The sequence below is a fragment of the Engystomops pustulosus genome, chromosome 4 (assembly GCF_040894005.1).
Source record: "Engystomops pustulosus chromosome 4, aEngPut4.maternal, whole genome shotgun sequence".
Taxonomy (NCBI): domain Eukaryota; kingdom Metazoa; phylum Chordata; class Amphibia; order Anura; family Leptodactylidae; genus Engystomops; species Engystomops pustulosus.
Genome location: NC_092414.1, coordinates 148,285,716 through 148,298,026, shown reverse-complemented (window position 1 = coordinate 148,298,026; position 12,311 = coordinate 148,285,716). Strand labels below are relative to the sequence as shown.

Below are 12,311 nucleotides of genomic sequence, written 5' to 3'. Positions count from 1 at the left end.
TATTATAATAAAATAAAGTTATACCAAGACATGTTCTTTCATCTGCGCAGACAGTGCAGTGGGCTGGACAGCGCTTGCACATGCCTTCCTCATCTGCATAATACCTTGAAGAGCAGTTAGGAAGACACCTATTGTTCTCCAAGAATAGGCCGTCCACACAGGACAAGCAATTTACTTTGCTACCCTCACAGGTCCAGCAGGAACCATCACATGTTTCACATGTGCCTTCAATGTTTTCAAAGTAACCTCTGTTAAAATAAAAAAACATTGATTAAACTTCTGTAATATACAGCCAAAATCCTTGTGTCAACAAATATATTCATGAAAACTACATTTATTCATAGGTCCAGTACACATCTCAAATGTGAAACCATTCAGGAAAGCCTTGTTAGACCAGCAGTAACTATCTTGCATGATGAATACCACCAGACGCCTCCCACGTGTCTTACATTAGCCCTGTTTTTCTTGCCATATAATGCCTTATACATATGGCAGAGCAGTATGCAGCAGACGTTTAAAGGAGGAAGAGGTTTGTATAGACACCATATCATGCTCCATATCTCATCACTCCATCTCTTTTGGGGTACTATATTATAATAATTATTATTATTATCTCAATAATTCTGAATCACTAGACTTTTACTTTAAACAGATAGACCTTTGCTTTATGAAGACAGATACACATTGGTGCCTTCCCCCATAATACCCTAATGTCTAGGACACATACAAAGGGGGTTTCATAGTAAAGCTCCTTTTATATAATTCTTACAATGTCACTTCATTTCTACAGCAAGAAGTTAAATATTCGGTGTTGGATACAGGCGGTCCCCTACTTAAGGACACTCGACTTACAGACAACCCATAGTTACAGACGGACCCCTCTGCCCACTGTGACCTCTGGTGAAGCTCTCTGGATGCTTTACTATAGTCCCAGACTCCAATGATCAGCTGTAAGGTGTCTGTAATGAAGCTTTATTGATAATTCTTGGTCCAATTACACCAAAAATTTTGAAACTCCTATTGTCACTGGGGCAAAAGAAAAAAAATTGTCTAGAACTTCCATTATAAAATATACAGTTTCGACTTACATACAAATTCAACTTAAGAACAAACCTCCAGAACCTATCTTGTATGTAACCCGGGGACTGCCTGTACACTGGATTACAACAGAAACCTTCCTACTTGGTTGACTATTGTTTGGTTAAGATTTTCTCATGATCATATTGACATTTCTCATGGTTATTGTGGTCTTATTACCATTAACCTCTCATCCATACTGATATTTTTGTTTGGTAAATAGTTATTTCCCATAATATCACAGAGTTATCAGTAGAAAATGAACCTAATAAAAAACTACCAGAACCTCATCAAACGCATTACAATCTTCCAGATAATGTTCCTTTTATGGCCTAGCGTGATGGCATCATCATAAAAATCAACTTTGAAGTGATATATAAATAAGATGTATAATATAAGGACATATTACTTCAAAATTGATTTTCTGGATAATGCCACCACCCTGGTCAAAAGAAGGTACATGATCTAAATTGTGTGATAAGGTACTGGTAGTAGTTTACTAGCTTCATTTCTGCTGCTAACTTCTGCGTTGTACCACTCCTCTGTTACTCCTACTACAAATTTATGAATAGATTGTTAGCTGGGTGTTATGATTTGGGAGGTGTCCCTGCATACTGGCAATGCCAGACGTTCCAGAGAAATACATTTCTATGGAATACCAATGGACAGTTATCAATGGCTTTAGAAATGTATAGGTGGAATTACAGAGGAACAGCATGTCAGCAACTGTTTAATAAAAATAAACATTTCAGACACCTGGCAGGTCCTCTGTAAAGTAAAGGCTACATTGCAACCCGAAAAGTCGCTTGACTGAAAACACTTGTTTGCCTCACAATAGAAGACAACGTACAATTGAGATTTATTTTAATTTGAACATTACTCATATGCTTCCATACATTCATAAAATAATATGAGGAAAAGATGAACAGCAATGGTTTTCAATAATGAATTAAAAAAAAAATAAAATAAAAAGAAGCAGTACAAAACGTAACCAACAGCTGGAAGTACGCAATTCCTGCATTACAGTATATACAGTAGTATGGATTCATGAAAGCTTTTTGGTATACATTAAAGTAGCAATATAATTGTATATATTACATATATGTTCCAAGTATATTTCTAATGTAAACAATACACATGGATAAAGTCATCTTAGCATACTGCTAATACGAGCAGACACTAGTAACTTTCTTGCTGGCTTAGTGGGTCACTATATTGAATATAGAAGTTATTTATTTTCTCACTCCAATGGCACTTACTCTGGACAGTCGGGAAGGCAGTTTCCTTCATGCAGAAACAGGTTTTGTTCTTGTGTATAACATTTCAGGCAGTTTTCACTGCTACCAGCACAGCTTTCACAGGACGATGAACACTTTTCACATGTTTGAGTGAATGGATCACCAAAGAATCCCTGTGGACAGTTTGGCACACACTGATTTTCCTCATCCAGATAATAACCTAGAATACATCATATAAATGCAAGGAAATATTAAAATGAGAAGGCCAGCGCAACACTTATTAAACAAAACCCAATATGGAAAACCCACATGAAACCTAATTTTGAGCGCCGTAATTGGTGCAAAACTCATCACAATGGGGTACATTTACTTAGAAAGTGGGAAACTCCTCTAAAAGTGCCATTCCCATGTATAATGCTGGGTACTGCAATTCACTAAGACATGCACCATAAATCATGAATCTGTCGCTTCCCTGCACTGGCCCGACAGAGTTCACCATCTTTTTTGTGGTACAACCTTCACATACGGCGTGCCACTCAATTTGCAAGTTAAATACGGCGCTTTGACAGACGGACGGCACACCCCTAATTCATGTCGCATGGAGGCAAGCGCAGCACAATAGTGGCGCAGACACTTCTTAAATACCTGTGCAAGCCGCTTTAGCGTAGAAGAACATGCACAGTCCGACAAAAGTGCAGCGAAAAATCTTTAGTAAATGTGCCCCAATGTTTAAAATTGCTGCTCAGTTCCCTTTCCTGTGAATCATTTCTTGTTATAATATATCTGAAAATGGTCAACCAAACTTCAATCCCAATGCTACACTCTGAACCCTATTGACCAAAGCAACTCTGACAGGACAGGTCACAGTCATAGCATTGACCATCTGCCACTTAAAAAGAAAAATTAAATAATATTATATGACATCTATGACAGACGGACGGCACACCCCTAATTCATGTCGCATGGAGGCAAGCGCAGCACAATAGTGGCGCAGACACTTCTTAAATACCTGTGCAAGCCACTTTAGCGTAGAAGAACATGCACAGTCCGACAAAAGTGCAGCGAAAAATCTTTAGTAAATGTGCCCCAATGTTTAAAATTGCTGCTCAGTTCCCTTTCCTGTGAATCATTTCTTGTTATAATATATCTGAAAATGGTCAACCAAACTTCAATCCCAATGCTACACTCTGAACCCTATTGACAGATTGGATCCACATCCAGCCATTAATTTATCCACCATAAAAAGAATTAGATCTCTGGGTGTAGGACTACAGCACAGCTACAGTCAACACTTAAAATTTGGTTTCATTCACTCACTCACTCACTTAGCTGCTCAGTGCAAAATCCTAGGGTGTGGTCAGGGACTCTCTAAGCAGACAGATTATGACCCATCTAGTTTTGTGGGGTGACAATGTGGTTACATTATGAGGGTACAAGATGTATATACACTTTCATCTGGCTTCTGACATTGTACTAACACACTGATACATAGAAACAGAGATGAGACAGATGAGAGATGCATGAGATCCATGATCTCACAGACTTGTGCCTGCCGCCCCGATCACTTATCTCCTTGTAGTTTGTAGTATCATAGTATATAAGGCTGGAAAAATACTCAAGTCCAACCTTTAATAATTAAATAAATGTTTTATCCCCATAACCCGTGATATTTTTTCTCTCCAGAAAGGTGTCCGGGCCTCTCTTGAACATGTACATAGAGTCCGCCATAACAACCTCCTCCACAGTCTCACTGCTCTTACAGTAAAGAACCTTTGTCTATGTTGATGGTAGAACCTTCTCTCCTCTAGGCGTAGAGGATCTCCCCTTGTCCTGGTCACAGGCCTACGTATAAAAAGATCTTTGGAGAGATCCTTGCACTATGCGTTCAGGTATTTGTACATTGTAATGAGGTTTCCCCTCAGTCGTCTTTTTTGTAAATTGAATAATCCCAAATTTTGTAATCTGTCATTGGATTCTAGTCCCCCCATTCCCCTAATAATCCTGGTTGCTCTCTTCTGCACCTGTTTCAGCTCTAATATGTCCTTTTTATACACAGGTGCCCAAAACTGTACACAATATCCCATGTGTGGTCTGACCAGTGATTTGTATAAGGGCAAAACTATGTCTTTATCATGAGAATCTATTCCTCTTTTAATACATCCCATAATTTTATTTGCTTTAGCAGCAGCTGCCTGGCTCTGGTCACTAAAATTAAGTTTACCATCCACCAATACCCCTAAATCATTTGCAGCTCTAGTTTTACCTAGTTGTTTATTGTTTAGAACATAATTATACTTTTTGTTTCCATGGCCCAAGTGCATAACTTTACATTTATCTACATTAAACCTCAAGCTTCCACAAATCCCTCTGTAATACTAAACTATTGACCTCAGTATTAGTTACTGCTTAGTATCATCTGCAAATATTGAAACTTGACTGTGTAAACCCACTACAAGATCATTAATAAAATTATTAAAAAGAATTGCAGCCTCTGTCTCTGCTCACGGTCTCCTGGCAGGATGTGATCAGTGTCTCTGAGCTCCAGCAGGGGGCGTGGCAGACAGCAAAAACAGACAGAAATCTCATCTGCACGATCTCACACAGAAATCCAAGATGGTAGCCTGACCCTAAGCCACGAGTTACAGGGTCGTGTCTAGGGGCAACTGAAATTGTGTACAGCAGGAATTATAGGTTGGAATTATATCTGTGAAATGCTGCATTTTTGTTAATAACAGTAAATTAGAGAATGTGTTATTTTGTTATCATGTAACACATACATATAAGAAACTTATCTTTGTGGGAATACCCCTTTAAGTAATATTCACTTATATGACTATATGAGGGTAACACAGAATTCTGTGACTGCATAACAGTAGTCAAAGCTAAAATCGTTGTGTAGCCACAGCCTAATAACTGAAGTTATAAGTATCTAGTTGTCTTCTAGGCATGTATATAGTGAAGTGTTACAGCAAAATATATTGCATATATGTAATCAATTTAAAGCATTTTGTCACTTCTAGATACACCCTCTTCTGATGAACTAGGTATCTAATTTTTCTTAAATATGTAACAGTTTTGCCACATAAAAAACTGGTGTTTTATGCTCAGCAAATCTAGCATGTCCAAAATATGTTAAAATGATGCATAACAATATAGAGGGAGCATTAAACATGAAAAATTTCTCTACAATACCGGCATGGCAGGAGAAGCAATCTTGTGCCTTCGGACCAAAGCAACTCTGACAGGACAGGTCACAGTCATAGCATTGACCATCTGCCACTTAAAAAGAAAAATTAAATAATATTATATGACATCTATTCAGTTAGTACGACATAAGCTACAAAAATGTAAATAATTATTTACAATTTATACAAAATAAATTATCCTTGTACTTCAGTCAAATCATATTATCCATTATAGCATACATTATAGGGGGAGATTTATATTTACTTCTACGCCAGTTTTCTGTGAAATACAGCAAAACTATGTCAGGTCGGACCTAAGCCTCTTGATGTATCCGGCGCGTCAAAGGGGGTGTGGCCACTATTATACACCCGCACAGCAGCTTCGGCGTATGCTATATCTCCCCCTAAGTCTTCATATGCACCACATGAATACTGTATGATTACCACTTCCTCGTTAAATTGCTTATGGGTTTTATGTTTTGCTACCTGGCTTATTATACTCACTGTTTAGGAGGCCCCAGGTTTCCCAAAAAGTACATATTGAGATCTGTTACTTATATTATTTCCATATTCCCTGAGCCTTAACCCAACTAGGAACCTTCTCGCTCAGAAGTGTCAGGGAAACTTAAAAGGGTATTCTTGTTTGGGCATTCACATATAATTCAATTTACCGTATTTTTCGGACTATAAGACGCTTCTTACTATAGGACGCACCCCAGATTTAGGCTTCCAAAAAAAAGGAAAAATATATTTTACACCAATTAAAATATCCCTGTTGGTCTCACTAAAGCACAGCGCACACAGACATACATTTACACACTCAGCTCTGCATCATCTTTCCACATACACACTCAGCCCTGCATCATCCATCCATATACACACACAGCTCTGCATCATCCATCCACATACACACACAGCACTGCATCAACCATCCACATACACACACAGCACTGCATCAACCATCCACATACACACACACCACTGCATCAACCATCCACATACACACACAGCTCTGCATCATCCAACCACATACACACACAGCCTGCATCATCCATCCACATACACACTCACTCAGCTCACCTATACACACACACAGCTCACCTATACACACACACAACTCATCTATACACACTCACACAGCTCACCTATACACACTCACTCAGCTCACCTATACACACACACACACAGCTCACCTATACACACTCACTCAGCTCACCTATACACACTCACTCAGCTCACCTATACACACACACAGCTCACCTATACACACACACACACAGAACCACACACACACACACACACTTCCCCCATTCCCCTTCTTCTCGACCTATCCCAGCACAGCATGACAGTATGAGACCTGCGGTGATGTAAGAAGCATGTGATCAGTCACATGATTCTGACATCACTGCAGGTCCTGTACCAGTAGGACATGGGGGAGAGGTGAGAGCAGTCCGGAGCCTCTCCTCTCTGGGAGATCGGGTGCAGCTCTGTATCTGGGCATCACCCGATCTCCCTTACAGCGGTCAGGAGGGTCTGGTAGTGCTGGATCCTCCTGACCTCCGGTCTATAAGACGCAGGGACTTTTTAGCAAGATTTTTTCTTGCTAAAAAGTGCGTCTTATAGTCCAGAAAATACGGTATATGTTATATATAAATATATCTTAAATGTCATGTTCAAATTTCTTTTACCTGTGTGAAGATAATTTCCCATAAATGTCGCCATGTTGTCCCTTTTTGTTTAGTAGCCTTACCCCTAGGGAATGTATTAACAAGGACTAGACATGTTCATGTCTAGATTTTTGTTTATATGTGTATTTATGTATATGGATGTATCTGTATATACAATGTATGTAAGATTGAGTACTACATGTTTGTAAATCAGTGAAAAACTCTAATAAAAACTAACTGGGAAAAAAAGGAACGGAGGACTGATATCCTTGAATACAACAACCACCACTGGAATGATTTTGCAAAGAAACAAATTGTTTTTGCATATGAAATGTCCGGGAGATGTCCCACCACTATCCAGCGCATGTGTGGCCACTGCCTCCAGGGAGTGGTCTTATCCAAGGACACCTATCTTGTTTCCAACTGAAAACATGGCTGCATTTATGGGAAATTATCCTCACAGGGGTAATTTTTTTTAATAGCATGCAAATGAAGAAATGCATGTATATGACAGATGAATTATATGAAATGTAAAATACCCATTTAAACTTGCAATCACAACGATGAAAGTACACAATACATTATTAACAGGCAGTAATATTCACTGACCTCTTCTACAGCAGAATGTACTATTATTATTTAATTTCTATCATATTAGCGTTAGTATGTTTTCCTCTTGAATGAGAAAAATAAGGTTTTAGGATGCAATTTAGTGTAGAACAGTGAATATCGCTTATCAAGCACTCCTGGGAATAGCTAAAGGCTGGGAACATTGACTAGTTCAGCATTTCCCAAATTCCCAGCATCAGGACCAAAGCATGGGATTAATCTTTATACATTTGGCTATCTTGCCTCAGCACTCAGTGCTGTATTGTTTTTCCAACAATACCCATGCATGTGGATCTTATTTCTTTAGTTAGAAGAGAAAGATACTAGTTAAAGTCGATTATACTAAGGGGTCCCAGGTCCTGTCTGGCTTAGAATTTAGCTTAAACCTGCACCTGGATCCTGCCACAGGATAATTAATTTGCCATGCCTGGGAATCCCCACCCCTTCCAAGGCATGATAAATCCCCCAAATATATAGATTGCATACTTTTGGAGGCCCTTTTAATAACCTCCTGGGAGGCTCTGTCAATAACCCTGTTAGCCAAGGATAAGACAGGCACAACGTTGCAGACTTTCAGGCAGATGCAAATAGATGATTTGGGCCCCACAACATGATTGAGGAGGTGGAAACATGAGAGATGGATAAATACCGGTAATATTATTTTACAAAACACATTAGATGGTTGAGATGCTTCATGCTGAATATTTTTATGAAGTACAGTGGGTATATTTGCCATGCAGCACTTAGCAAGTTCACAATTTGTTCACAATCATTCACAATTTGGTAACTTGAATGAATTTGTTGTTTATCAGATAAATTATGTTACATGTATTCCAGTGTCATTATTTTGTTTACATACCATTAAAATATTGTTCATCCATACAAGTCACAAGATGACACATTCCAAAGGATGGCTGCTTCTCATCTGGGCACAAGTCACAATCCCGAGGAGAAGGCCCATGACAAGTCAGGCAGGTTTTGTGACAGGCTTCACATTGCCATTTCTTAGTATTTTGGAACATGCCACTCGGGCATTTCAGTACACAGGTTGTCTCTGTAATTAAGAATTTATTTTTTAATTATTGTTTATGATAATACACAATCCTCATTGTCAGTGTTCACACATCAAGAAAAAGACAAACATTATTCAGCTCACCCTCAGCAGCCATGTATCAGGTGCCGGTGCAAGGACACGCTGAGCCGAGTACGATGCAGGACAAAGGAAACTGAGGATCCAGCAACCAGGCAGGTGTGAAAAAAAGTTGTATTAAAACTTACGTTTATTTCATATTCTTAAAAAATAATAAAAAAGGTACCATTATGAAGCAATCTGATGTGTTTCGAACTACAGAGAGTTCTTAATCATAGTCTAAGCATAGTGGATACATTGATTCATTATAAAGGTGAGTCTAACGGAAGTAGACAGCAAGCGTGTCACTAGTTATGTAAAGGGGTGGGGAATATGGAAAGCAGGCACATCAAAAACACTAAATATACAAAAACATAAGTAAGTTAATATACATACATTAAATCGTTACGCATATTTAAACCATAGGGAGTTCTGGTATTCATGGTGAGGATCCAAAAAGCCTCTCTATTACGGAGGGCTTTGACCCAATCTCCGGCCCTTTGTGGGCGGGTGACCCGTTTGATGGGTACGACTTTTAACTGTGAAGTCTCCCCATCGTGCACTGCTCTGAAATGTTTAGACACAGTAGAAATATTTCGTATGTAAGTAGTATTGCAATTTATGAACAAATTAATTTTATTATTCTTATTGCTTTGTAAAGAGGAGACAAATTCTGTTTTTTGTATGTATTTACATACAGTACATCGGGGTAATGCCCATTTAAAGCTCCCTTTGAATGTGAACCATGATTCTTGCTTTGAGGTGGAGCTAAATAAATTTGGGGACAATAAACTACTACTGGCATGTAAAAGAGTGTTTGCGGAATAGACTGCATGTAACTTTTTGAGTTTCTGGAACACCTGTTAAACTTAAATGCAAATAAGTAGGGGAGTGAGGGAAAATAAATAGGATGTTTAGTCATTGTGATTTAAATATTCCATAAAGGAAACTATTTATTTTTTGCTGCCTGACCATACATCATGAGGCAGTCATCAATGAAACGGCCATACCATTTAATGAGATGTAAATACGGGTTGTGTAAAGAGTATATAAATTCTTCCTCAAACCATGCCATAAATAAATTTGCTAAAGATGGGGAGAACCTCGAACCCATCGGGCAGCCCTGTTTCTGAAGAAAAAAACTAAATAATTATTGGTTAGTAATAATTGCAAAACATCCAAAATAAAGGAAACTTGTGGTTTGGGCAAAAGACTGTACTTATCTAATTGATATTGCACAGCTCTGATAGCCAAATTATTGGGAATACAAGTATATAAAGAAATAACATCACAGGTAACCCAGTAAAAATGTTTTTGTCAAACAAAAGAGTCCATCATTTTCAACACTTTAAAGGAATCTTTTATGAATGGTGCTCTATTGACAAAAGGTTGGAGAATGGTGTCAAGCCAGGTGGATGTTGATTCCAGCAGGGATCCTGTACCAGAAATAATATTTAATGTATGTATATTAACTTACTTATGTTTTTGTATTTTTTGTATTTTTTTGTGTTTTTGATGTGCCTGCTTTCCATCTTCCCCACCCCCTTTACGTAACTAGTGACACACTTGCCGTCTACTTCCATTAGACTCACCTTTATAACGAAACAATGTATCCACTATATTTAGACTATGATTAAGATATCTCTGTAGTTCAGCTAGTCCGTGCACCAGCACCTGATACATGGCTACTGAGGGGTGAGCTCAATAATGGTTTTCTTTTTCTTGATGTTTAAAATGCTGCATATTTTTTTCGTGCTCCCCTATTTTCTCTTCATAAACATAAAAATCATTATTTGAAAATTTAAGATTTACAACAGTAGCCATTGTATATATTAAATCAATTTTTATTAACTATTTTTTGGCAAAAATGTTACTACCAAATATGTCCCAGGTGTTTAACCCTGACATTACAACATCAGTTTATCTTGGTGCTTCTAATCAGGACCGTTTGAACAGAGCCAAAGAATTATTTGCAACAAATAGAAATCATGGCGCCCCTGAAAAACATAGTGGGGGTCATTTACTAAGGGCCCGATTCGCGTTTTCCCGACGTGTTACCCGAATATTTCCGTTTTGCGCCCATTGTACCTGAATTGCCCCGGGTTTTTGGCGCACGCGATCGGAATTTGGTGCATCGGCGCCGGCATGCGCGCGACGGAAATCGGGGGGCGTGGCCGAACGAAAACCCGACGTATTCGGAAAAACCGCCGCATTTAAAAAAAAATTTGTGTCGCGAAAATTTCACTCACCTTCATCTTGGATAGGCAGGTGTATTTCGAGGCATTCCAGCGGACTTCAGCGCAGCAGCGCCACCTGGTGGACGTCGGAGGAACTGCTTTGATGAATCCCGGCCGGACCCGAATCCAGCGCAGAGAACGCGCCGCTGGATCGCGAACGGACCAGGTAAGTAAATGTGCCCCAATGTATGATATAGAAAAAACCATGACATCTCACGTAAAAGTTTGGTGGGACTCCATCACTCTAACAAAATATTTAGAAAATTAAATGATACTGAGAGGTCTAAGAAAATTGAAAATGCCCACAAATCAATATAGTGATAACTTCACCATTGAATGGCAACAAATTTTATCGTACTGCTCTTTGAAGTTGATAACATTGATTATTAAAGAAGAAGAAACCAAACTCACTGGGGGTCATTTACTAAGGGCCCGATTCGCATTTTCCCGACGTGTTACCCGAATATTTCCGATTTGCGCCGATTTCCCCTGTATTGCCCCGGGATTTTGATGCACACGATCGGATTGTGGCGCATCGGCGCTGGCATGCACGCGACGGAAATCGGGGGGCGTGCCGAACAAAAACCCAACGGATTCGGAAAAAATGCCGCATTTAAAAAAAAAAATCTGTTGCGGAGCTTGCACTTACCTTCACTCAGCCCGGCTCGGTGAACTCCAGTACGTTCCGATGATTTCTAGCGCAGCAGAGCCACCTGGTGGACGGCGGAGGAACTACCTTAATAAATCCCGAATCCAGCACAGAGAAGGCGCCGCTGGATCGCGAATGGGCCGGGTAAGTAAATCTGCCCCACTAAGTTGAATATTAAGATAGCTAAATCAAGAACTAACTCAACATCAGACCGCATCGTCAATAAACGATCAAGCATCAACCACTGCAGAAAAAACACAAACGCAACCGCAGGTCGGGCAAAAAACATAACCAAAAACGATCCAAAGAAATCCAAGAAAATCAAATGACCACATCCTCCTTATTGCAAACAGAACAAAATTTTTCTGTAGTAAACCAATCTGCATGTACTGTATACTCTCTCATGCTAAAATGAAATTATTAACGAAAGGGCTCAGTTTTATACCATCTACTAACATGAAATTATATCAAACAGTTAAAGAAGTAAATAAATTTGTCAGGTTACTGACAATAAATAACA

At 39.0% G+C, this 12,311-nt stretch overlaps 1 protein-coding gene across 1 annotated transcript in view; it reads right to left on the bottom strand.

Moving 5' to 3' along the window:
- Positions 1-12,311, bottom strand: part of LOC140127395 (cysteine repeat modular protein 2-like) — a 74,258-nt gene that overhangs the window by 40,019 nt on the left and 21,928 nt on the right. The window contains exons 6-9 of the mRNA XM_072148031.1: positions 8,636-8,830; positions 5,508-5,594; positions 2,337-2,535; positions 25-248 (exon numbers count right to left, since the gene is read on the bottom strand). Coding sequence (XP_072004132.1) covers positions 25-248; positions 2,337-2,535; positions 5,508-5,594; positions 8,636-8,830 — 705 coding nt within the window. The remainder of the gene's footprint in view (positions 1-24; positions 249-2,336; positions 2,536-5,507; positions 5,595-8,635; positions 8,831-12,311) is intronic.